The following is a 27,923-nucleotide window of genomic DNA, read 5'->3' as shown; positions in this document are numbered from 1 at the left end:
TGACATGCATCATTAAACCTTATTAGCTACTTCCTTTTACAAAGATTCTTGTAGTCTTGAACATTGCATATTAACATTTTCTGCCCCTCCAACTGGAAATTATTTGCTTTATTGTAGAGTGTCAACTTGCTCTGGTTTCTGATATGCGTTCTAATTGGTACTTTGGAGTATAATCATAGTGAAATACCACTCAGTGCATTTCTTTATTTGGAAAATTAATACAGACCTTTTCACTTCATCTGTCAATCTGTGCAACTTTTCACACAATTCCCAACTGTTGGGATTGCTTGCAAACCATTAAGTATGAAGTGGTTCATAAAATGTCTTGAAGAATATAAACACAAAAAAAAGGAGTTTACTTTTATGGTAAGATTTTTTTGTTGTTGTTGTTGCTTGCTTAATAGAAATAAAGCTGTTTCAGCTGATAAATTTAATGATGTAAAAATCCTCAAAAATGTAGTGATATTATAAAGTTAATTTTTGTTGTTCAGATGAGGCTTTGTTTAATAAAACCACCATTCTGCGCACATGCACATACCACTTGATTGATGAATTCTGATAATGAAATTCAGCTCTTAAACCTTAGGAAAGCAGAATTTTTGAAATATTAATCTCTCTGTGGGTAAAAACACATTTGGAATTAAGTACAAAAATCATAATATGTGTTATGTATATGCATTTTTACATATTTACAGCTCTTTTGTAAATCTGACCAGGAAGGCAATTAAATACTTCTGATCTTTATGGACAACATTTTTGAAAATATTATTCCAGAACCTTATTTGTTTGTATGATCCCAAGAATAATTTCAAAGAAACATGTTCTGTTATTTGTCTTGAAACATATTTTGTGTTTATGTTATGACAGGAGGCACTCATAACACAGACATTATATAGATTATGAATAACATGTAACTGTACAAAGAAAAAAAATTAAGAACCATCCTAAAAACCTTTTTGTTGGTATTCCTCATCTAAAAAATTGGCTATTTGTTTCAGAAGGACAGTTTTATTTGTAAACACATCAGTGCGTTAAAATTGAGCTAGAAATTTTAGAGTTCAGGTCATAATTTCTTCTACTTATTTGAGTCTGAAAATTGATGTTTTTACATAATATTAGTAAGAAGTTGCACATCAAATCTTATCTAGAATTCTTCACTGAGAAAATCTGGTTTTTATGTGCCTTAAATGGTTGTGGACATTTGCTCTGGATTTATTTTGGGTATTTCTACTCAGACTTGAAGAAGGGTCACTCCCCTTTCTTGGGCATTTTTCCGTATATTCTGACATTTAATTAATCTTTTAGGAGACTATTGCTGATTTCCCACTGTATGGAGCATTTTTGAAGCTTCTGTTTAATTTTGAAGTAAAAATAAAACCAAGTTTTTCTTTCAATATATATCTCAGGCTTTTTGAAACATTTCTTCTCAGTTTGCAGGCTAACAGGATTTTATACTCAGGAATAGCTGGGGGCAGAGACTAAAGTTCGATGCAGTCAAAATGCTCTTTCTCAGTTCCTTTCTCACATGTTTTTCCATTTATTCTTTAATATTATTATATGTAAATATACATTCATATTCCTTATGAATAGGATTCAGATTTGAATGCTTCGAAACAAACTTTGAGATGCTTTGTGTTGTGTGTCTGTTTGGCTGTTTATTTTTTCAACCTGATTTCCTGTGCAAGAATACCTGGATGGTTTTGTTTGTATCTGGACCTGTGCTGAGACAGGTTTAATGACAGACATGGAGTATACACATCAGAGGAGGAGAGAGGTTGTAGAAATGCTCCACCAATTACTGAATCACTGCATACTGCCAATTTTAATTCTTCATTCAAGAATTTTTATTTATTCTTTTGCATTTATTGGCTAATCCATCTTCTGAAAGTTTCCTCAGTCAGTTTAATAATCTGTGTGTTGTATCTACTGTATTACTTCATTTACATCTCCATGAAGAAAGGTTGCAGCTCTGCTTTCCATCTACTTTGGGGCATAAGCACCAACTCAATATATCAGTGTTTCTTTTATGTATGTAATTTACCTAGAAAGAAATTTTAAAAATGAACCTCTGATTTAACCTCTAGTAAGATGGAAGGAAAACATCCTTTCAACTCTTTTTAAGCTTACTTTCAGTTTGAGGTAAAATGAAATTGTGACATTTTAAAATAAGCTTAGACTTTCTGGGTTCTTGGCTTCATTTATTTAATTATATTCTTAATGGAAAAATTGACATGTGTTTTGATAACCTTAGCTCTGACCTCTCTTACCCCAGCCCTGTGTGAGATTAAACTCATTACAAAATGTAATAATCTCTGCTAATAGCTTAATCTAGATAGTCTGTGAGGAGATGAGTTACCAACACCTCTTCTGAATGTGGAGTAAAGAAATGTTGGATTTCTGTAGGCATCCATTTTCCAGTATTCAATTTCAAAGATGTCTTTGAAAAAGCTGTAAGGTTCTCATACCATTTATGAAATATTATTACACATACTATGTTATATGTAGAACCCACAAATGCAATCCCTGCTATGAAAGCACTACATTTGTGCAGTTTCCTATTTGAAAAAGTTATTTAGACCAGTCAGCCACAGGTCTGACAGGTACACTCCAGCCACAGGTTTGAAGTGTAGGTATATTACTATTCCCAACATTTATGCAAATGAAAGAGCTGGCTGTTGTTGTCAATTTGTTAGGTCCCTTTCTTTTGTAATTCTTTTTTTCTTGAAGGAAGTAGTACCTGTTACTGAGCTATTTATTTTTTTTTACATATATCTCAAATTTTTGCATTTATTTACTTATATGCAAATTTTACACAATAAAAGTTTTGGAAACAGTTTCCTCTGTACTAATTTTGCAGTTATTTTGGTACAGCTAATTATTTTAATCTGTGGGAGAGTAAATAATGTTTTCTAGCCTATTCAGATTTTAAAGAATGCCATCTCCATTGAGGGTATTTTAATAATAGTGTAAAGCTGCTTATTCTATATTCTGACCCTTGAAAGAACTGATTACATGACAGCATCCGTAAAGTCTTGAGTTGAAGCTGATGATGGCTGAGCTTAAAGAAGGTATAACAAGCACATGTGAAAGGTACATATGAAATATAAATCTGAAGATAATGTTGCAGTGTAAAATCAAGCACCTTTAAATCCTGCTCTTCCCCCACCCCTGAGAATTCCATGTCTTAGCAATATTGATCAGATATAAGGAGGATTGCGAGTGCTTAGAAACTAAATTTCTTCTGTGCTGTGTACCTAATTTTTTTTAATTGAAAAAAATCCTGATGAATTAGAGTTTCCCTGTGTGAATGTTTTTGGTTGAAGTTTCCAGTATGACTAGCTATCTTAGATTACTGAACCAATTATTCTAAATTGATGGGTGGTCTTGAGAAAATGTTTTCAGCTGGTAGCTTTTAATAGGAGGAGAGTATGTAATACAGCGCATCGCTGTATGAATACCGGAATTCAAGGGGCTGTTAACTTTTTCGATTTCTTAAGGTGCTCTGTACACATTTTAATCATTTGTGTTTGTGACAAATATATAGCAAAGTCGGAGAGCATATGGTCGCACAGCACCTGACTGCTGCTGCTTTAAGGTGCCAGACTGTGGCTGTACAAAGGTGTATGAAGTGTGGCGTTTCGCTGGGGAGGAAGCAGAACAGTGTGAGCGCACACTGAGGTGTCAAAGCCGAGTCTTTCTCTCCGAAGTGTCGAAGCCGAGCCGTTCACTCCGAGCGGCTCTCGCCGAGCGCGGCCGAGGCTCCGTGCGGCACAGGCGGGCGCGGGCGCCCTCTGCTGACCAAAGCGCGCACGGCAGCGCTGTCCGCCCCAGCCTCCCCTTCCGCCTTCGGGCAAACCGGAGCCAAAGCCAAATATCCACGGCCCGGCTTCCCTGCTCCACGTAAAGACTTGTTCTAAGAAAAAACATTGGATTGAAGAATATTTAGAGACAGTACCGTAGTTTATCAAGCCACAAAAGTGTTAATGAAAGCCAGTTTTATGGTCAGAAGGATATTAAGAATGAGTAATGTTCAGTTTCTCTCATTGGGATCATTAGAAACAGTGTTTTTTACAACAAAAAGAGTAAATAGTTGGCATTCAGTAAAACAAGAATACAATCGAAAAAGAAGACACACTTAGGAAGGTTATGGAATCTGTGACTAGCATTTGACAAAACAAGGGCCTTACTTCAAATAATTGAGCCCTACTGAAGTGCAGTTGTGGAAATAGCTCACTTACAGTTTTTGTTGCAGTAGACAACTAGAGAGAGCTAAGCACCTCTAAAATCCTGGAGAGAACTCTCAAGCTTCAGTTTGAGTATCCAGACTGAGATGATGTTGAGTCTGGAAAAGGCAACGATATAAAATGGACGAATAAATGAGGCAGTGAGATAAAGAATGGTATGAGTCGTCTTTTTTTTTTTTTTAGAATTATAGATACTTCTATTTACAAAAGGAAATTATGCATCCAAAGTGATTTGTTTATTTCAAAACACATAAATATTAATTTATGAATAGCGTGTTAAAGTAAAGCCAGGCAAGTCAGAAGGGTAATTGCAAAACATAATAATAGTATTCTGCTTTAAGAGCAGTTAAACCTCTGGTTTTAAATATGCATCAAAACACTACAAAAATGTACTTGAGCTTCTGTTTCATTGGGCAATGTATTTCGTCTTGGGTTCTAAAATTTCTGCTGTTTTCAATGTCTGTGCATCGGAGACAGACTGATTTATGTAAGAATACAGAGAAGTAATTTGTTTCTTTGGGGATACAATTAACACTAAATATCTAAAATTATTTGTTGCAATCAGTGTAGAAATGACATAATTCAGTTCCATAAAACTGCAGTATTAACATGATACCAAATATTTCACTTTGCACAAAGGTTCAGTTTCATGAAGGATGAATATTTTTTTGCCAAAGGTAAGACAGAAAATTTTACTGGAATCAAATGAACTATTTTCTGGTAATTACTTCTGCATAAGTCAAATGGAATGGACTAAATAATTAAAGTTTATTTCATTTTTATGAACTTAAGTAGACCAGTCCTCCCCCTGCATTATTGTTCAATTCTAAAGTTAATCAAACTTGTAAAAGGTTTTTAGTGCTTCAGAAAATGTTCTCAAGATTTCATTGTTGCTCTTGCAGCTAAACCAGTGATGACACTGTTTGAAAATTGATATCAGAAAAAGCAGGGATAGGTGACTTTTTTTAACTAAATGGTCACTTTATTTTTTTTACGGTTTTTGCTTTTCCCACCTTTGAATCTACTGATTAAAAGAATGAGGAAGATATTGATTAAAGAGAGTACCATACTGTATGCAAGATTTGGTAGGCTTGACATTAATCAGGTCAGGTTCGTAGAGAAACATATTTGTGCAGACTATTGCATGAGTAGAGGGAATTAAGGCAACATGCTTCCTAAACCTGAATTTACTTGTTTTGATTCATAGGTATATTATCTTAATGTGGTTACTGGGATTGCTGAGCAGCCAAGACTTTGAATCATAGGAGACTTAAGAAAGAAAAACATTTACAGATTCCAAAGTTGCTCTTTGTGGTTTTAGTGTAAAAGATTAAGGTAGTTAGATAAGGATGTGTCACTTTATTTAGCCTTTAAACACAGATTAGTAATCTGTTATTTCCAGGGACTTTGGGGAGGGTTTAACAGATTATTGAAGAAAGTCTTGGAGATTTGGATAAATGCAGCTGACTGTACACTAAAATATATATAACTTTTTATAAATGATGGGATGCTACTAATCATTTTGGTTAGGCAAACCTTGTTTTTGTTATCCTGAAGCTGAAAGGTGTATTATTTGAATTTTAGTCTTTTTAAGTATTTACTGTTACGTACCTTTTACCTCTAAGTGTATGCTACAATTAATGGAAACATATATAATATACTAGTATTCAAGGCTTAATAAATTAATTTCAGAAATAGGAAAGAAAATTTTTATGTTTACAGTGCAAATTAAAACCCAAGTCCATCTCAAACATGCATATCATGGAATTTCATTGTAGTCGTCAATGCAGTGTTTGGCAGTGCAGAACCAGGCTGATTACTGAAATATAATTACCTTTGTGGAGGAATTTGGTTGCAGGGGGAAGCCTGTCCTAAGACTGTGCCTTAATACTTCAATAGTATTAAAGTAGGACATTTAAAGGCTATTCGTGAGCAATTATTTCTAATGCACTTTAAACTGTAATTGAATAAAAAATGGCTGTACTAGACTCTTTTGAGAAATCTTTGCCATTTTGAAACATTTAATTATCAAATTTTGCATTTCAGTATTCTAGAATTTTTAAAGTTCTCATTTTCAAAGTAATATACATTTTATAGTGCTAAAAGAATTGTTCTATTGCTACAATAATGGCTTCAGAAGATAACCTTTCCTAAAAGTTAAGCATCTAGGGCAGGAACAGCAATATTGTTGTTCAGATTGTATTTCAGTAACCAGAAAAGTTCTTGTTGTTTTCAGCTTTTTAATTAAATTAAGATTTTCTCATAAGATAATGAATTATACCTTGTGACCCAGAATGTAAAGTGTAGACTTTGAATCATTGCCTCATTCAAATATGAAGTATTTTAAAAACTTGTCAGCTTTTTTACCACGCAAGTAGACAATTGATGGTATAAGCCATTACTTTATTGAGAACCATTAGCTATTTAAAACTCTGTGCATAAATTAAAGAGGAGCTAAATGGATTTGTGGCTGTTGCCATTAGTAGCATTTTAAATTATACAGGCAATTATTGTGTTCATTTTCATTATCGTAGAGCTGCCCCTTTGCAAAACTATTGTGGTTTTCTTAGACATTATGTACAAATTTTCCCTTGGAGATTAAAATTTCCAGTGGTGTGTTTAATTTTGTTAAGTTGTTTCAAATAGAACAAATATTATGACAAGTAGAAAATTTGTTTTACTAATATGGGAAATAGCAATAAACATGGAAATTACTGCAATTCTTAATTCATCTATTTCAAATATTTTTATAGTTATTCTAGTTACTATTTTCCAAAGAAAATAAATAGCTTTTGTAAGATGGCATATTTTACAAATGCTTTGGTAAAATCAGAGTCTGGTTAAAATGAAGTCTATCCACTTTTCCAATATTCAGATGAATTTTAGAGAATATTAGTGAATTTCTACATGAAATTTATCTGGATAGTTCAACAGTGTTTCATTAGTTGACTGCAGAAATTGTTTAAGTGGAAAGGCACAGAATTAAACTAATTAAGTATCTTTTAGTACATTGGAGTAACTAGTTTTTGAGAAATGGAGAATGCATTTCTATTAAAACTTTCTTTATGTACCTTCTTAAGTAGAATTTTGCAATTACCTTCACTTACTATAGTAAAGAAAAACATTGACATTTACTATGGCCAATAGTATGATCTATATTTAAAAGAATGGCATTTTTAGTGGCAAATCAAGTGTTCATGAGCAAATGATTTATGGTGTGAGAAGTTTTTCAGCATCGACTTTTTTATTGTCATAATACCTCTCCAAACACATTTTTTTGGGTCCCAAACTTAAATTCACATCTGTCTTCATCAATTAGAAAGGCATTAATGCTTTGAATTAGCTACATATCAGTGTGCAGTGGACTAAATTTAATGTTTCTGTCCTAAAATGGCATTCTTTCCAAAGAAGCTCTTTATTCATTTCTCTTCTGGGGTGGGGTTTTTTATGGGGGGTGGAGAGGGGAGAGATAGGCTTTCACTACCATGATACAGGGGAAAAAAAGTGTGAGGTAGTAGTTATGCATATTGCAAGACAGTGATTCTTTATTTTATTACAAAAAAAGACCAACTCTAGAAGGCCAGATTAAATCATTCCTTTCACTTTTTAATGGGATTTGGATGAATAGAGTAAAATATGCACTTTGCATTCATTGATAGCATCTTTAGGTTGAGGTAATTGAGTCTTTTTTCCCTGACTGAATGAATAATGACTTCATCTGATCCTCAGCGAGGCCTGAAACTTAGGCTGCCTTTGTCAACGCAAAAGGATCTGGGCTTTGAAACATGCTCTACTTCCCTGGCTTCATTTTTCTTCATTTTAATCCAAAAACCTATTTTTCTCAATAATTCAAGCATAAACTATGTAGTAGTTGAAGCAGCGGAAATTGCAAGATATTTGTCCTCGTTGTGCTGCTTTTTAAATGCAGCTGATAAATCAGCTGCTGTGGTCTTCAGCTGCCTGCTTCTCTAGGGAAGGAACAGCCCATGTGTAAGCAAGATTGCTGGAATTTTTAAGAACTATATTTAAAGTGCTTCTTTTTCAGACTGTTTGTTATCTAAGGAAGTGTTATGTTTTACTGCTATTACTGGCAAGACTTGGAGATAAAAGGGGCATCTGTGATGGGGCCTAGGAATCTCTTCCTGACACAATTTTCCCACATATTTTACTGACTGCTAGACCATCCCAAAAAGTGCAGTAAAAATACCTTAGCTTACATCATACATTATTGAAATGGTGAGAGTCTTAGTTACATAGCTTAAATATATTTCTTTCATGAGAAACAGTGGATGAAGTATAGCTTCTTCTAATGTTTTACTTAAAATGTTTCTGAATCAATTACCTTTTTATTCATGTGAAGTTGAAGCCCTGTTTCACAATATTGGTTGGAAAATGGATATTCCACTTGATTGTTGTTTTTATTATTATATTGAATAAGTTAAAGCTTTATACAATTAAAAATCGTTTCTGTGGCATTGGTTCAGATTTACAGAGTGGGATGAGAGCATAGTGACAAGTTGCAGTGCACTGGTCACATGAATAAGAAGTCACAGGCTCCATCCCATGTGCCTGTTGGTTCTTGAATCTAACAGGTATTTGATCTTCTAGCAGTCAATGGGTAATACACCGTGCCAGTATTTTTGATGCAAGCATGACAGAAGAGAATTGTCCCTGCTCATTTGTTCATCTGTAATTATCTTTTCTCCTTGCCCTTCTGTGTTCCTGTCCTAGAACAAGGAATGGAGAAGGGATGTGTTGGACTTGAAGGTATTCAAAAGACTTGGCTGGGACAGTTCACAATGGTTCTAGGAATTGTTATTGCCCCAAAACCAGGGAACATCTTTTGTGTGCAAGCATAGGAATAATAATCAATGCAATTATCAAAGTTCAGTTAATAGTTGCAAGTGCATGGATTTTTAATAGGTAGGAATAACCAAAGCAAATAATGCTAATTGTTTGTGTTGCAGAAGCATAAATTAAGAAAAACTCCTGACTAACTTGATTTCTTTTTCTTCCTCCTTGGAAGGTTGGCTTGCTGGACCTGGAGCTGAATCAACTGACCAAAGCCCTGTTTTTGGCTTTAGTTGCACTATCAGTTGTTATGGTCACTTTGCAAGGATTTGTAGGCCCGTGGTATCGCAACCTTTTCCGGTTCCTCCTCCTGTTTTCCTATATCATCCCAATCAGGTATGTAGAAGAATGAAAGCAAAATACAGTTGCCTAATTTTACTGTATGTGCTTTCTTGAAATTTATACTTGCTTCTCATTGCAAAGGAAATTGATCTTATCAGGAAGCTGAAGGAGAAGGTGCCAACAAATCTGCTGATTCTTGAAGGATCACTGTACAGAAAAGAATACTGTTGTATTTTTTCTGTATAATGTTCATCTTGCTGGAGTAATCAGGATATCTAATCCTTTGCTAGCATAAATGTATTAATAAGGATACAAGGTATATGAGAAGGTGGTTTCAGGAAGCATGCAGATGAATGAACTGCTAGACGCGTTATGGAATTTTATTTTTAATGCCTTAAATACTAAAAATGTTCCATTTCTCTGGTTAAAATATAGACATTTTACCCCAATAATGATTAATTTAAATTGGATGGCTGAATAATATAAGTGCTCTTTTACAATGAGAGGAGTTTTAACGTGTAACCAAGTAGAGACTTGCCCTGAATTAATTAATTCATTAAGCATGAGTACTGAATATTCAAATTGCAGATAAACTGGAACACGAAATAATATCCATGTGTGTAATCAAGTCTTCTGTGGACACAGAAGTGAGAACACTGCCTCTGAACTGAATTATTTTCTTTGCATGGGTATTGCCTTTGCCAAATGGAAATACTGTTTCCTGTTAAAATACCCAGTGTTTAGATTAAGGTAAATTGCTAATTTTAGATCCTCTTTAGAACTGTTCAGTTTGAGATACATCATTCAGTAAGCCCAGTGATCAGCCAGAGTTAGCAGCATCTAAACTGTAGCTAGATTTAAGACCTGTCCCCTCAGGCATGCACACAATATTTAAGTTCACGTAGTAAAGAAAAGAAAAATAGCAGGAGGATTTCATTAGGCCTTTTAATCTAAGCTTACATTACTTACACGTTACTGTGATCACATTTTGAAAGTACATGTCTGTGTGAAGGAAATTGTATCATATTTGACCAATGGGATGCTCAGGAAGCCTCTGTCTTAACATTTTATAACTAAGGACTTTATTTTTAGAGTACTTTGCTGTTGCAAGAGAAACTGATTCTGTGGGAAGTTGAAGGAGAAGGGTCTGGCAAATCTGCTGGAACCACAATTTTGGGATATCTTTCTAAACACTGTCACTGTCATAACTCCTTTACTGCTTGAATGATGCTGTTCAATCATATTGCCATCACCTCCCCCCCATACACACACAGTTACTGAGTATTAAGCAATTTATCCATGTGAAGAGGCAAAAAGGCCTCCATTCAAATGGTTACATCTGCGTTTTGCTCAGACATGTACTTTAAAACTTCCAGAGGAGGTGAAAAAAGGGGATCACTTCTAACTAAAGGATAACTTCTAACTATTTTAATGTCTTTGTTACTGGATGCAAGAGGATTAAGGCCATATAGGTGTTGTAAGTAAATTTTATTCTATATTGAAAGTTCAACATATGCCATTAAAAAAACATTTTCACTGAGCAGCTCATGTTCAATTTAAGAGTTCTACAGTGGACTTGTGGAATAGCTTTTCTCCAAGAATAACTTCTAGTATGCATTTAATCCAATTTACAATTGCTTGTGAGAGATAATATAAAAACTAAAAGTATTAGAGAATAAGGTTGGTTTAGTTCATCAGACAGGAGTTGATCACAGAATGCTTTCCTCCCTAGAGATTTATCTGTTTCTCTACCAAATTTTCTTCAACCCAAATCTTCATAAATACAGGGTTGCTTCCCACACTGTCAGCAAGATCAACTCAATAATGCTGGTGTTCAGATTTGACTACACTTCCCTTCCTCTCTTCTGTAGGTTAAGCATGGGAATGACTTAATTTTTAGGCTGTATTTTGAGTGTAAACTCTCAAAGATGAAAATTACAAAGCAAATTACATCGAAGCACCAGGTGTTGTACCCTCCCATTATTTTTAAAATAGTTATATGGGGGAAATCATGAACTTAAAGATGTAAATGAAATGTCAGAGATTAGGATTCACTGGTAGAGGCGAAGCATATCTGGACTCAAGCACACATGAAATGTGTTGCTTGATAGTTTTAGAGAATTCAGGAAGTTTCTAATTGTGGAGATTTTTTGCAGTTCTGTTTGGCTTTTGGTTTGCAGAGCAAAGAGACTTCCAGGTATGCAATAAAAATGGTTTTTCATGGCTAGACGTGTTTGGTGAAGATCATCAGGAGGATGATGTTAAGAGTTAGTAGAGTTTAACTGATCTCTGTGCAGCCTCTCCTATCATTAATAGGAAGAGAAACTTTTCAGATGCTTCAGAAAGAGACTGTGGTGTTTCAGCTGCATCCTAAATACTCGTCTAGATCAATGTAACTTCACTTTGTGCAGGGTATTACTGTGGGGTATGTAAGACTTTAGAAATATAAACATAAAACAACTGTAAAAAAACTCCAACAGCACAGCAAAATAAAAACCACCCCGATAAGGAACACTTACCCACCCCTCACCTTCAAGTAATCAGCCTCCAACATTGCACACATTCTGTGGTGTACAAGGAATCAAGAAAAATGGAGAAAAAGTAGTAATAAACAGATATCAAAAGCTCAGTCCATCTCTAAACTGTTTGTAAGTTAGAATCATTATGCACAAAATGTTTTGAACAACCCCACACCCCCAGAAACTTTTGGCCCTTGAAAGTGTTCATGTCGTTGATGTTTTCTTTTACCATATGCAGAAACCATAGCCCGGGGAGCCTCCATAGGCAATCTGCTGCCCTAAAAAGTCAAGCTATTTTAATTTCTTAAGATTTATCAGGGAAAGAGGATATCATGCAAGTCCTTGACAGACTGTTCAAAACAAAGTAAATCTCTCTATGATTATCTTCATCCATTATCTGTTTTTCCATGTTCCTTGGCATTTTTAGGCATTTTTCTGGCTGGTTTTAGCCAACTAGACTGTATCGCTTAGTGCAGTTGTCACATAGCAAGCTAGCAGTATGTGTGTGTCCTCAGGTATGTCCATGTTGCTGCTCTTTGTGATACAAGTGTGGAAGTTCTTAAGTCTGTGATGTCACCTTTACTTTTTTAATAAGGTGCTTTTGTTGAACAACTTGTATTTTTTGGATTGTCTGTTTTCTGAATGACAAGGGTCAGAGGACAATAACAGTCATGCTAATGAAAACCAGCAGCCTGGGTGGGGGAAGATTTTTAAGTGCAAGAGAATAGAAGAGGTTTTAATCGGTGTGGGGTGCGAGATACCAGCTACTACTGAGATGAAAATTCCGATGTTTGTGTATATGGGTGTAGGAAAGATGTTAAGGCTGTTAGAGAGCCTTGTCACAAAATGACTCTGTTGTTTTCTCTGGCCTTGAGTACTAACATGTCTTCATCAGCTCACTTGAGCTATCATAGCAAATGGTTCAGAAAGCCCAGGCTAAAGAAAAAACTTAGTGATGGCACTGCTCCACAAACTGGATCCCCTCCATCACCAGCAGACTTTGTTAATTCATTGTCCAGTCTTCTTCACCACCTTGAAAGACAAAGTGAGTTGCACTTTGTGTTGAGGTCTTCTGTATGTTTGGGTTTTGTTTAAAAAATAAATAACTAAATAATGTAGCCAGGAAAGTTTTTCAAGATAATTAGCCAAACAGTGTTTGGTGAAATTGCTGCCTCATGTACAGACATGTGAGTCTTGTAGCTGTATGTGCTTCTGCTTAGCTATTAAGAAATGTAAAGGATTTACCATAAAATTTTAAGATATTGGCTGGGGATCTGTTAAAAATGTGTATCACCCAAGCTCTATATTTAGTAGCATTTTAAAGCTGGATTGACAGGGGCTTAATCAGCCATCATTTTAGAAGGATCCTTTAGTTTTAATGTGAACAGAAGCTGAAATGTCTTTTGTCCTTTCCTTTGTACACCCCAAGGCTCCTTGTCACTGAGCTGTTCTGCCAAAAGAAGCTGTCCCAAATGACTGGAAGGAACTGCCTTGCACTTAAGTAGTAAAGTTTTGGGACACTACATGGTTCCTGGCTGGGTTTTTTTCAGGATTGTTAAGAGATGCACTTAAATAAAATCCTTCATATTATGTCAGTCTGTTCTCAGGGGCAGTGAGGAAAATACTGCTAGGAGGTCTAATGTCTGAAATTCATTAATAGCCTCTCAAATCCCAGATCATATAGATATGAATTTCTGTGTTTTCTTGAGATCCAGGGAACTCACACCTCTGCAGGCTGTCTAATAGCCACAAGCAACTATGCTGCTTTCAATCGTGCTGTAGTTTCTGCTGTATTGGTGATCATCTGTATAATCTATTGATGTGAGAGTATCAGCACATGAAATTTCACACAGAGAGACAGAATATATATTAGATACATGATGCAAAGGCTTCAGTATGGAAGAGTTAAAGAGCTGCTTATGAAGTGGCTTGAGCAAGTGGTTTAATACACATTTAGTGTATTGTACTTTACCATATAATGATATATAATGCAATCTCTATAGAGACTGAAAAACATTATGTGATGCTGCATGACATTTTACTAATTAATTTTGCAGCAGAAGGTGTGTCTCTTGTGCTAGGACTGTCTTACATTGTCCAGTGTGGTGCTGTACTACTGCCTGTGCTAGCTTTTTGCTTCTCTTAAAATGTCTGATATTCATGCTACACAGAAAAAACACAGAATCAAAAAGTTATTTAGATTAGAGGAGACTTAAAAGATCATCAAATCCAACTATTAACCAATACTGCCAAGTCTACCACTAAAACATTTCCCTAAGTGCTAGTCAGATCTGTGGGTCTTTTAAAATACTTCCAGTGATCTAGACTCTACCACTTCCTTAGGCAGCTAGTTCTAATGCTTGGCAACAGTTCTGGTGAGGAATTTTTTCCTAATATCCAATCTAGAGTTCCCCTGGTGTGACTTGACGTTGTTTCCTTTTGAGGCCAACCCCCACCTGGCTACATCCACCTTTCAGGCAGTTGTAGAGTGATAAGGTCACCCCTGAGCCTCCTTTTCTCCAGGCTAAACACCCCCAGCTCCTTCAGCTGCTCCTCATTGGACTTGTGCTCCAGATCCTTCCCCAGCTCGACTGCCCTTCTCTGGACACGTTCCAGCACCTCAGTGTGCTGCATTCTTGTAGTGAGGGGCTCAAAACTGAGCACAGGAGTCAAGGTGTGGCCTGACCAGTGCTGAGTACAGTGGGACAATCACTGCCCTGGTCCTGCTGGCCGCACTATTGCTGATACAGACCAGGGCCATTGGCCTTCTTGGCTACCTGGGTACTGCTGGCTCAGGTTCAACAACTGCCAACCAGCACCCCCCAGGTCCTTTTCTGCTGGGCAGCTTTCCAGCCAGTCTGTCCCCAGCCTGTGGAGCTGCTTGGGCTTGTTGTGACCCAAGGGCAGGACCTGGCAGCTGGCCTTGCTGACCCTCTTACAATGGCCTCTGCCCATTGACACAGCCTGTCCAAACCCCTCTGTAGGTTCTTCCTTCCTTCCCTCCTGTGGATCAACACTCCCACCCAGTCTGGTGTCCTCCACAAAATTACTCAGAAGGAGCTGGATCCCTTTGTCCTGATCATTATTACAGATATTTATAAAACAGGACTGGCCACGATACTGAGCACAATCAGTCTAAAAAAGAAGTTATTTTTTAAAGTGATCTATTGTAGTAAATCTTCCTCCTTTCAAATCCTGCAACATTGCCTATTTGCATCTAGGTTATTTTTCTGGTTTTACAGCAAGTAATACTGAATTTGTGTAGAATATACCAAAAAATCCCCCATGTTTTAAATATTATTTGTATTGGACCTCCAATATCAATATTGTTACAGTGGTATAAGAGGCCTAGTGAAGGACGTCATCTGAGCTGGTGAATGTGATAGTAACAAAGAAACATTTTTCATAGGAAGTGATCACTGTCACTCTGATCTGCACATGCTACGTCTCTTACCCAAAGGTGCTTGTGTGAAAGTGGGGTTTTTGGGGTTTTTTGCGTTCTTCTGTGTTTTAACCCTGTAAGAAATGCACAGATTATTTTTTTCATTAATTATTCCCTAGATTTCCTAAGTTCTATCTATGTTACAACATGTAACATTTGTATCTGGGTTGCATTTGGCCCTTGGAAAACTGCACGTACCAGAGTTGCTATAGCAATACAGAGTTGATACACATTTTTTGCCACAAATATTTAATCGTGTGCGTGGGGTTGAGTTCTCTTTTAAAGTTGCATTCAAGCCCAGGGTTTCATGCAAAATGCTTTGTGTACCTTCTTTAATTTTCTTTTATATGCTCACATAATAAACAAAATTTAGAAAAATTAGTGCAAGAGAAGTAGTGAGACCAGTTATGAAGCAAACAGGAACACAGTTCTGAGGCTCTTCTTGGGAGTGCCAAACAGATAGCAAAAAAAGCTAAATAAAAAAAATATATGTAGTGGACAAAACACAAAGGAATATTATATTCCATTTTCCTTGCCAAATAAAATATGAGAGATGGGGAAATTAAAGGATGACCTATAGGTTGATTTTTATTTGCTTAGATCTTTATATGATATTGTGCTTAAATGAAGTAACTTCTGTTTCTGTTTTGTTCTATTTTTATCTGTTTAATGACAGTTAATACCAGTTACTAGGCTCCAAAAAATCAGTTTCTGTGAAGATTTAACTTTCCAGGCATGTTGAATGGAAAATATTTTTGGTTGTTTTTTGACCAATATTTTTAAAACTATTCCATTTTTTCCTACATTTTGAATAATGCATATATCAGTTATAGCTTATGGCTGTTTCAAGAAAGTAGGGATAGGTTAAGACGGTTAGGGGATGTAGCCATAGGGGATTTGGTACAGTTTTGGATAATAATGGGACCCAAATATCACCTTCAGTATCATTTTCACAGAGAAGGAAGTCCTGAAAATAAGACTACATCTCATTTACTTCATTTATTTTAAAAAGTATATACCACTTTGGGTACTCATATTGTATCTGGAGTTCTGGAAGTGCTCTGGTGTTTTGGTTACAAAATTCTTACATCTACAGAAAGCTCAGGAAGTTAGGAAAAAAACTTACCATCTAACTTTTAGTCAAAATCATACTTGAATTTTCTTGACTCAATATCACTTTCTTCACAAAATTGTCCTTGCTAACTTCATTAGGTCTTGATTGCTTTTCACTGAGTCATGGATGGTAGAATGTTACTGGAGTTTCTAAATGTATTTGTCAAACTTTCTCAGTGAAGGCCTTTGTTTATTGGCAAATTTGTCCTTTGACAAAAAAAACCCAAATCAGACACCTTTAGAAGGGGACCTTACATCATTACAATTCATTTAAAAAAAAGAAATTGAGAAGTCCTGTAAATAGGAATGTTTAAAACACTGGTGTTGTTTTTGAGGGAGTAAGAGCAGAACTATTAGTTTTTAACATGTAGTTAAAAGCAGTGTGGATTCTGAAATGTTGTCCTGAGGCTGAATTGAAGAGAAACCCTGGCTCTTAATGGAATAAATCCCAAGCTGGATAAAAATTGCCTTAGGATTGCCTGCTTTAGGGTAACTAGTGCTGAGGTGGAGAGACAAGAAACGTATTACTGTGCTTGCTAAATATGCTCATTCTCTGCAACAGCCTTCAAATTCCTATATTAACATACTCTGCCTAAATATTGCATGTTAATTGGTTTGCTAAAAATTAGTGTTACTAATGCAACAGTTGCTAGTGCTACGTTGGTTGCTGTTCTGTGTGTTTTCATGAATAACTGATGTGTTTGAAGTTTGTTAATTTGGATTAAATTGAGAAGGATTTGAAAAATGGTGAATTTAAAATGTTTTATTTATATAATGAGGTTTCCATAAGTCTGCAAAGAAATTATGAGAAATGATAGCTAATATTATCAGACACTGAAAATAGCTTTATTTTGAGTAAGCTTAGTGTCTCCTTGTTTTATTATGTAAAAATTCTTGGACTTTTCAGTGATTTATTTTTATCCATTCCTGTGAGGCTCTCTTGGAGAGATTTCTAGTTTCAAAAGCAAACTCACTATTAATAGGCCGTCAGCATTTTTAGTATTGCATCAGTTTCCATAATGTGCTAAGCAATAGCTACAATGATTTCAAAGATAAAGATTTCCTCTAAGACAAAAAGCATTAAGTGAAGGAAGTCAGAAAAGGATACAGTGTACAAATTTTAGAATTAATACTAAAAAATGAATCTATGGCACTCATTTCTATTCCCATTTAATTCTTTATTCATCTTAAAAATTCAAGCATATCTTGACTATCTTTCTGTGTGCCAGAAAGCTGTCTTGGACTGTCCTAGTCATTGGGGAGACATTATTTCTCTATAGAACAGCAGTGCCAGCTATTAGGTCCATCAGCATAAAGGGGGTACATTCTATTCTGCTTAGCAGTGCATGCTGGAAAGCTAGAGTAATTCCTAAAATGCCATAATACTTTGAAATATGGATTTCTCCTTACTGCTCAGCAAGAGAAGTTGGAGTCTTGTTTTCTTTTCTCTTTTTTCCTTACCTTTAAATTATATTCAAGTATATCATAGTTAAATGCATAGAGTGTTTAGAACATCAAAACCAGGTGATACACATGCTTATAAAAGGTGCAAGTAAACATGCCTGCTGCACTTCAGCTTTGAGAGGCTTTTCTGATTTTGTCTTACCAAAGCACAGTTTTTCATATCTGAGCAGCTGCAGATCTCCATTGGTAGAGCAGCCATGTGGATGTCTCTCTGTGTGTGCCATGTACCTGAGACTGAAGTGCTTAAATAGAGTGTCCATCTCAGAATTTCTGTCTTGGTAGATAGCCTAAATGCCTCTTTGAAGTGGGGTGGTGAGCAGCTTTCATCATTCAGTTAATCCACTTGCTCATGGCTAGAGCAAATGTCCATCTGTTTTTAAATTAGCTAAGTGTGCTCGTGTATCTCTTGTCTAGTTAGACGGCATCCTTTGTACTTAGCAGGATGGATCCCCAGGAGGAGTAAATCTTACTCTGTTCCTTTGGTTTCAATGTAAGCTGTGTTGCTTTGGTCTTTATATTCACTCTGAAAGTTAACAGACAAGCATAATAAGAATGCAGTTTGCACAGTACTGCCTCTGGATTGAGTAAGATAGGGTAGAACTGTAGTTAATCAGTGTGAGGCAAGTTACTTCCAGTATTTTTCTCGCTATACTGTAGCATTTTCAGTAAAAAGAATCTATAGAATCCTCCTTCTGGTGTCTGTCCTTTTGTTATATGTATTTGCATGTCTGAAGACAGATGAAATTAAGGAAAATATTGCAGAATGAATTGGGGTATATCACCACAGAGAAGGATAATTTTCAGATGATGATGATTTTGGTGGGAAAATAAAATGTAGTTAAAGCATAAAATACCATCCTAAATGGTAAATGTTGTGTCTAAAACGTATGTTTCTTTTCTGCTGCAGTGTGTTTTGTCTTCTGCTGTAGAAATTCAGGAGGTAGGGGATATAGAATAAACTGTTTTTCAGTGTGTGTCAAAATTTCAGATGCTCTCACAATTCTAATTAAATGCATCTCTTCTTTATGGGATAGTGCAGATTGTGACTCACTGTTCCCTCCACTGTTACCTCAGGTAATCCACAATCTGTTGCTGTGATTCCAGGAGGACAGATGAAAATTCCTGGTAGCTGCTCTTTTTGTTATGCAATTAAGTCAGGATGATGTCAGGACTGTTACAAAAATGTCTGAAGTGCATTAGCAATATTTTGACCTTGATAGGTACCTTTTAACAGTTCTGAGTTACATTACTGTAAACCTATTGCTTAACTTGGGACTCTTGTGTTGACAACTTAGCTACAAATAGTTTGCAGAATCACAGAATGTGCTGAATTGGAAGGGACTCATAATGATCATCGAGTCCAGCTCCTGGCCCTGCACAGGACCATCCTCAAGAGTCACACTGTGTGCATGAGAGCGTTGTCCAAACACTGCTTGAACTCTGTCAGGCTTGGTGCTGTGACAGCTTCCTTGGGGAGTCTGTGCCAATGCCCAACCATCCTTTGGGTGAAGAGCCTTTTTCTAACATTCAATATATTTCTAATATTCAAACATGCCCTTACACAAATCAGGCCATTCCCTCAGATCCTGTCACTGGTCATCACAGAGAAGAGATCAGTGTTTGCCCCTCTTCTTCCCCTTAGAAGCAAGTTATAGACTATGATGAGGTCTCCCCTCAGTCTCCCCTTCTCCAGGCTGAACAGACCAAGTGACTTCAGTAGTTCATGTAGCTACTGTCCTACCTGTCTTTTCAGTATTTCTGTTAGAGCAGAGTCAAGAGAAGTCAACATATGCCTTTTTCTTAGTTGCTGCTCCTCTGACATGGCAGCAGAAATATGGTGAATAGCCAGAGGAAAGCAGCATTTAAATGGTTTTGAACAAGGTGGATAGAGTTTTGTGTTGGAACATTTTATTATGGGGAAGATTAATGTGATTAAATGAGGGAAGACTTTTTTATTGTAACATAGGAATACAAGGTGCATTCTTCTTATGTGATGAAGATATGGAAATATTAAAAAATTAATGCACAGAGTGAACTGGAAAAACATACTTTTGGTTTTAGACTTCTATGTCTAATCAGTACAACTTGCTGCAAATTGCATGTTTTCTGTTAGTGAGTGACCCAAAGATTACTTCATGCCAACGTGGTATCACTAGGGTGCATTTTGCTGCTTTGCACTTTTCTCCTTTTACAATGAACCCTCTCTAGCTACAATTTGGGAAGGAGAAAAATATCATTGATTTTTTGGGAAAGAGCAATTGACAAATATAGTTCTACTATCCTAAAGAAATAATGTTGTTGGTTGTTTTTTAAAAAACGAAAACAAAAAAAACCACCAATGACTTGAAAAGGTACAAAAATATTTGTAATTTCACATCTTAAAGAGAAACTAGACGGTGTTTGCGGTTTGTTCAGTAGATAAAGACTGCCTTGAATCTGTTCTTGCTGAATCTGTTCTTGCTATACCTTATCCCTCTGTATAAGAGTAGTAATGTAATTATGTCAAGAGTCTTCACAAAGTGTTGGAATCTGTCTCATGCAGAATGCATGATACTGCATTTGTTGGTATAGCCATATCTTCTAAAAGTCTGAGATGAAGCCTGTGATATGTACTCTACAAACATATTAAAAAAGCATTCTTCCAAAATTTTGGTGCACATAGGTTTAAGATCTTTCTTTTTTCAGATATACGAAAAAGAGCTTCTGTTGTTATTTTTATGGTTATCATTTTCACTTTGCCTTATATTCACACTGATTATGGTATGAATTTCCTTTGCAGTTTACGTGTCAACTTGGACATGGGTAAGGCAGCCTATGGGTGGATGATTATGAAAGATGACAATATTCCTGGAACAGTTGTTCGAACTAGCACCATACCAGAAGAGTTGGGACGATTAGTTTATTTACTAACGGATAAAACAGGTATATCAGGTTACCATTCTGAAATCTGATAACTTTTATAAAATTTCTAAATGTAATTCTATGAATATGCTAATGTAAGAGTAGATTTAGACTACTGATTTTTGTTTCTCAGTAAAATTTTACACATTTGCTTGAGGACTTTTACGAGTACCAATAGGCTTGGGTAGGCCAGCAATTAGATGTTAAAGTCAATATTTGGTAGTACTCTGATTTATTCCAGTGGGAACAGCTCTTCTATAGCAAGAGGATACTGTACAGCATGAGGAAGAGTACCATATGTCTTCCTCCAGAAAAGACTCTGGAATAGCACTCAGGATGCTGGTTTATTTTGCACTTCATTGCTACTGCAATATTATGTGATAATAAGTAAGAATGGCTTTTAAGAGAGCAAGTAATTTCCAAAACAAGTCACGAGATCAGCCTCCAAAATGATATCTGTTGTCCCAGTGAAGTTACTTGCTCTTTATGGTGCCAAGACCAGTTCTAGAGCTGCTGAATGATTTCAGCTTCATAACTGCAACCTGTTACTGTACCTCATCTGGTGTACTGGAACCCCCAACCCTTACCAAGGTAAGTACTGAGAGTGTGAAGGAGTAATAACTTGTGTTGCACTTTCTTGTTTCTTTCTGAGATTGAATAATAATTTCTTGTAGATATACTTGAGTTTTTTTAAAGAAGCTTTACTTCTGAACAGAGAAGGTTGTTTCTCGAAAAACTTGAAGAATTCTTTTACTGGTTTTAAGTAAAATATAGTTCAAAATCATGAAAAGCTACTGGAGAAGGCAGGGGTTGGCCTCTGTTATACTGCTCCAAAAGCATAATACAAAGTTTATATCTCCTTCTGTTTTAAATAGTTCTCTATTCCCTCCCATGCTAACACTTCCATTACTGCATATTTGAAATGAAGTGTAAATATAATAAATCGTCACTTTTTCAAAACACACTTTCCTTTTTTCTTCTATGGGCACATATGTTATCCTATATACCTATCCTATATGTTATCTGTTATATGTATCCTATATCCTATATGTTATCTGAATGTTGTTCTTCTATTTTGTAAAAGGAAAATATATTGCTAATTATAGTGTGGCAATTCTTCAGACCAAGTGAATGATTGTTAAACAAGTCTTATTTCAGTTACCTAATGATTTGTATACTATTTGCAACTGTTTATTGATTTTAATTGCACCCTTCATCATGATAATTTATGTAACTTTGAATGCTGTCACATTGAAGACTTGAAGTATGTAATTTACAGCATAAGTTTGGAAATAGTATGTTCAAAAATAATTTATTTTCAAAACAATGCAGTAAAGTTAAATTACAAAGTAAATTCTAAAGTTAGTTACAAAACACTACTTTCTAAGCAAAACCAATGTAGACTTTTAAACTTTGCTGGTAGAGATTCCAGATTGTTGGTGTTCAACCTCAAAGGCTTTTCAGAGGCCTGAAGTCTGCTGAGCTCTGGTGGAAGGTCTGAATCTGTACAATAATGATGTAAAAATGAAAGTGAAGGCCGTACTCTCGGGTGGTAGTTTCAAAGTGTTTTAGACAGGAGTAGTCAGCAGTCTCACCCTATGCATTTTTACCTGAGTGTCTGCTGAAAGCTTATGGAAGTGAAAATAAGCCAAGAGTCCTGGAGACATCACCAGCTTCACATCACTGACTGTGCCTGGCAGAGATGAGAAACACTGCTTTGTTTTGATAATCTTAAGTGCCCCGCAAATTTTAAACTGTTCTCCATTCTGGACAAACGCATCGACAATATGTTTTTTACCCAAGTATATTGGTAGCTGCTTGCAGTTTCCTTTCCTGAATACATTTTTTCTCATTATGCATTTTATGATAAGTGTGAAAAATACTGTTAGGTAATGAACAAAGTCTGTACTCTTAATCCATGATTGACATTGCATGATTATACAGTTTATAAGAGCTGGTCTCAGCACTTTCTCATTTGAATTTTCATTTCTAGTCATATAAACCAGTTGATTCTGTTCTTCTGCCCACTTAAGGCCTGGCTGTCAGAGGATAAAGAAGGGAGTTAGTTTTGTAGCCATCTGCCCAAGTGGCTGCTACCAAAAAGCAACACTACAAGGCTGATTTAGTTAAATGTAAACAGGCGATTTTTTTTCAATACTGAAAAGGAAAGGGAATCCAGAGAACTGTCTGCAAAAGTCTTATATTGTGGCCCAGGCTTCACTGGAAATGATTGAGAATTAGTTGTTGAGTCTAAGGAGCATTGCATTACTAACATAATTGCAAGGTAGTCCTTTGTATGATTGTAAATTGGGTTTGTGCTTCATCAATAAGCTTTTTGACAAGAAGCGTCCATCACAGTGGCTCTCTCATTTGCCACAGTATAATAGAAAATGAAGTATCCCAATAATTGCATTATAGTTTCCTTATTGTGAGACAAGAAAGCAATGTGGTATAATTAGGTTTGATTGGAGTGCATGTTTCCGGTAAGATCTGAAATTAATGATGTTGCTATAGTGACACATCTGCGGCCACCAGTGCGTGAAACATAAAGTAATTCATTCGACAAGAGAAGACATCTGTTAACTGCAAGGATGCAGAGCATATTGACACTGACCAGAAATACTAGATGTTATGTGATAAATGAACAAATGATGCTGAAACAGGAGGACAGATAATTTGTACTTAATCTGCTGGGAGAACTTTAATCTTCTCACTGGTTGCATTTGACAATGCCATTGTTTAAAGAACAATGCTGCAGAGAACTCATAAATTTTAAAACTTAACTCAGGGTGCAGCCTATTAAAGCAATACATTAATTCCTTTGTTAGGGAGTTTTTATCTTCATGTAGAACAAAGCCATTACTAAAAACACCAGTAAAACAACAGGTTTTTTAGGACTCACATTTTAATTATGGCATCCATTACCCATAATGCCACGTTGTTTGGACTTGAATCACATATAACTTTGACAGAAAGGCATCGTCCATTATGATGGTGGTTAGCAGTTTGCATGAGCATGGTTTCTCATGCTCTCCAGGGTACAAAAAATTCTAATGGTAAAAAAAAAAAGATATTTGCCAATTTTTAATGAGAGTTTTTGTTTCTTTGGATGTGGTTTAGAAATCCACCTGCTATTCATAACTACCAATGTGTTCTGCTAAAACAAATGTGTAGTCTTCCAAGTGTAGTTATTTACTAATGAATGTACTTGTATTTGAGTTCTGTAATCAACATTTTAGTGGGTATTTGGACCAAATGAGATACTTAACAGATATAATCGTTGAACAGATGCATAGAGCAATGGGATTCTTGAATTTTTTGGGAAATCTGTGTATTAGATATTGGTGTATATGGACTTTTGTTAAATATGCCTAATGTAATGTACTATTAGAACATTACTATTAGTGAATTTCAGTAATTGTTTATGAAAATTAATCTTTTTAGTTATACTTTGAGTCTTTGAGTCTTTACCTCCTCAGTGTAAGCAACTAGACAGAAGGAGTAATTAAAAAATTGATGGAATAACCTCTCCTTCCTTCACTTAGATGGATCTTTATTTATGCATTGCCTCTTAAGATTTTTAGTACCACTAGGTTTGCAGGGTGAGTAGAGCAGACTAGAAATGAAATGTTTTGATGGAGACATCCTACTGGCAGATTCCAGACTAAGGAATCCTTACTTTTTGTCTTCTGTTGGACTCCCATTCACTGAAAATATCCAGCGAGGATGATGTTGCTCTTATACTGCTGAATACACAGGTATTGTGCTTGTGGGAGGCAGAAGGCACAGAGGAAATAGGTACTGCTCTTCACAACATAGTTTAGGAGTGGGACTCCCTAACTCAGTGCCCCCAAGTTACCTGTTACCTCTACTGTGATCTTCTGCCCAGGAAAGATTAGGCTTAGCTCAGCTCTCTTGGTCTTTGTCCTCATTCTTAATGGGTTGTACTGGGACTTACTTGGTTTGAGGTTTTGTGTAGGTTGTGTTTATGGCATACTCACAAATGGAGCAGCTGAATGAGCAGACATGCTATGTATGCTTACCATGAGTTTTTTTCATCTTCTTCTTATATTATATACCAGATTTTATTTTTTCCAGGGTTCGTAGAAAAAAATGTGTATTTCCAGATTGTTGTCAACAGTCTAATTATTAGACTGATTAGACCTGATCTCCCTTAAAGTTTCCATAGAAATGTTCACATTTACACTGACTTTTTATCTGTTTGAGCAAATAGCTCAAACAACGTGCTCAAATTATAGGAAAAGTTACTCATCTCTTAATTTCTCACAAAGTTACTAATTTTTCTGCTGTACAAATTTTCTTGCTTTTTCTTGTTTTGGACTTTTTAGGTTGCTGGTGTTGGTCCAAATTGCCAGCTAGTAATACAGGATCAGAATGATCTGCATCTGCTTCTCAAAAAACAGCAACAAAAAATCTCTGCTGCTGTGTTGTGAATCACATCTGTTGCCACCCAAGGAATGATGCCTTCAGGACTTTTTCCTTAGAAATTAATTTCCTCTTTGCCTACTTTACTCTGTGTTTAATGATATAATTGTAGGAAAGAAGGGGGAAAAAAACCTCTTGGCTTCAATAAAGAACACACTAAATTTTTCTCCAGCAATTCTAGACTAACTTTTTTGACAGGCTATTTTCCTTGTGTGGTACCTGCATTCCAGAGCTAAGTTCAAGAATGTATAACAGTAGTAGTAGATGGTATGTTGACTAATGTGCTTTCTGGAAGCTTTTCTAAAGTAAGCTGTTTTTTAAATCTAACAACTCTTCGTATTAGCAAAGTCCCAAAAGTGTGGAATTGATAACTAGGTCTTTAAAAATATTATTAAAAATAGAAAGTTCCTTCACTGTTCTACAGTACTTACCACCTTGAGCAGACTGAAAAAGTTCAGTTTTGTATTGTTTTTGTTATTCAAAAATTCAAAAATGTTGTTCAAATGGGCTGTATTAGAGAATCTGCCTCTACATATTTGAAGAGTTTGCATCTGGGGGCATAAAATACAAGACATGTTGTTCTGTCATAGAGTATTAGTCATCAACTAAAACTAATTAGTCTTCAACTAAAATTTAAGACAGAACTGCTGCTGAAATTATAACATGACTGGTTGGCACCATGTAATGGATGGAACAAGTTGTTGGGAATGTTTCTGCCCCATTTTGGCATTTCATTAATTAGAAGAATTTAGAAGAGAATTCTTAATTTGCACATGTGATGAAACATTATTTCCATGTGAATGGCTGAAAAAGGTGTATTTTGTTAAGGTGGGGTTTTTTTCAGAATTTTTTGAGAGTATTTTCATAACTTCAGCTACCCCTGTTTGTCCAACAACACATCAGGTTTATTATGGCTGTTCTTGAAAGTCTTACTCTAGTCTTGAGAAGCATGAGCAAACTGGAATTGTTGCTTCTTTTCTTTATTTTTGTTTTTGGTTATTTGTCATAGATATTTCCTACTAACATAACTGATAAAAAGGATTGTATTAGAGATGTATAAGATGCAAGTATTGAATCAGATTTCCAGCATGTTTATTTCCGTGTCTTTGTTGATTATTTTTCCTCACCTGTTTTTCCTAAACCTTCTTCCCTGGCTCCTGTTGATTGCAAGATAGGAAAATCCGTACTTTTCTGTGCAGAAGCTTTTCTTCTCTGCTTGCTGAGAAAGAGGGGGCAGAACACAGAAATTTTCTAGCCATCTACCTTTCCCTCACCAAGCATGATGTGGAGTTGGACTGATTTAGTGGTGTCAGAAGAAATAATCTTTCCATATAATAAGCATAGGGCTAATTTTGTTTCCTGCTCAGTTTTTCCAAGCAGCAATTACAGAAATATTGGGAAGCAGGTTTGACAGTTGCCTGCTGTCTCACCTTTTGACTAGCATTTAGTTTCACAACTCCTAGAGAGAGATTTTTTAATTCAAAGGCTTGGCAAAGTCAAGGACAGTGAGAAGGTATTAGCACACCTGGAAAGTTAGGAAGGTGATCAAGATTGGCTTGAAAATTTCTTGCACTGAATATTTTTGCACAGTGTGTGGGTTTTGGTTTTGCTTTCTTTTAGAAATGGAGATTTTAGTTTCTCATATTTATTGGTGGAAATTGTCATGTTTCTCATGTGCAAACTGGAGATTTAATTTTTCTAGTCTTGAATTAAAGTACAAAATTTAAGGAATTTTAATAAAAGGTCTCAATAAAAGTACAGCTTCTAAAAGTAGAACAAGTGGATTTATGTGATTACTGTAAAACAAAATTTCATTTTCCCATGTATGAAAGTAACCAAAAATTTCCAATTTGCTAATTATAGAGATCTGGAACTTTGTCTTCCTGGGCTGTTTTCCAGCCTTGGGAATGTTCAGCTTCTCATGTAAATTTTTAATAATGTTATGCATATTTTGTACAGAATTTATGCATTTCACATAAATCTTATTTTAATTATTTTTAAAAATTCAAATAATATAATTATAGAAAGAAAAATCCCCAACAACATGTAAGGAAAAGCAAATGGGAAATGTAGTTTTTAATGGCAAAGGGAGAATTTGGAACAAAAATCTTGCACTGGTAAAACAGAAATTTGGAGTCTGATAGTGCAGTGTGGTGGTACAACAATGGAAATGAAGTGTCGCTGTAGAGGTATCACCAGGAAGTGGGAGTGGTAGACATTTCAAATGCAACTGAGAAAGACACGAGACTTTACAGCCCTAATGAATCTTTGAAGATCTCTGATAGTTCTAGCCCTGGTAAGTGCATAAACTGGATGCTGACTGGCCAGACAGTATTGTTTTGGAGATAATTACAGCATATATCATGCTTTTAGGCTTTTCTTCTGTTGCTTAGCATGTAGTTTGGCATACTAGGATAAAGATGTGAAATAAAAATAGTTGAGGTAAATAAAATAATTATGAAATATTTTATTCTGCAGTATTTCTTTCCAGAGAATTTTCTTATACTCCATTTAAAAAATATTGTAGAAGCTTCAAGAATGTCTACTCTGGTACCATGTTTGGTTTATTTTTTATGATCAGACTTATGCATTTAATGACACAAAACTCTCTGATTAAATATAGGAATAGCTTTATACTATTTTTATACTTGCTGTCCCTGA

The 27,923-nt window shown here is 35.7% G+C and overlaps 1 protein-coding gene across 2 annotated transcripts in view; it reads left to right on the top strand.

Annotated features, from left to right (window-relative positions):
• The window catches only part of ATP9B (ATPase phospholipid transporting 9B (putative)), a 138,786-nt gene that overhangs the window by 81,159 nt on the left and 29,704 nt on the right, over window positions 1-27,923 (top strand). For both annotated transcript variants that reach the window (XM_031056999.1, XM_005420957.2), the window contains exons 11-12: window positions 9,271-9,431; window positions 20,695-20,837. In XM_031056999.1, the coding sequence (XP_030912859.1) occupies window positions 9,271-9,431; window positions 20,695-20,837 (304 nt within the window). The remainder of the gene's footprint in view (window positions 1-9,270; window positions 9,432-20,694; window positions 20,838-27,923) is intronic.

The sequence above is a fragment of the Geospiza fortis genome, unplaced genomic scaffold (genome assembly GCF_000277835.1).
Source record: "Geospiza fortis unplaced genomic scaffold, GeoFor_1.0 scaffold104, whole genome shotgun sequence".
In the NCBI taxonomy this organism is placed as follows: Eukaryota; Metazoa; Chordata; class Aves; order Passeriformes; family Thraupidae; genus Geospiza; species Geospiza fortis.
Note: the sequence above shows the minus strand (reverse complement) of the source record. Positions and strands in the feature narration are given on the sequence as shown.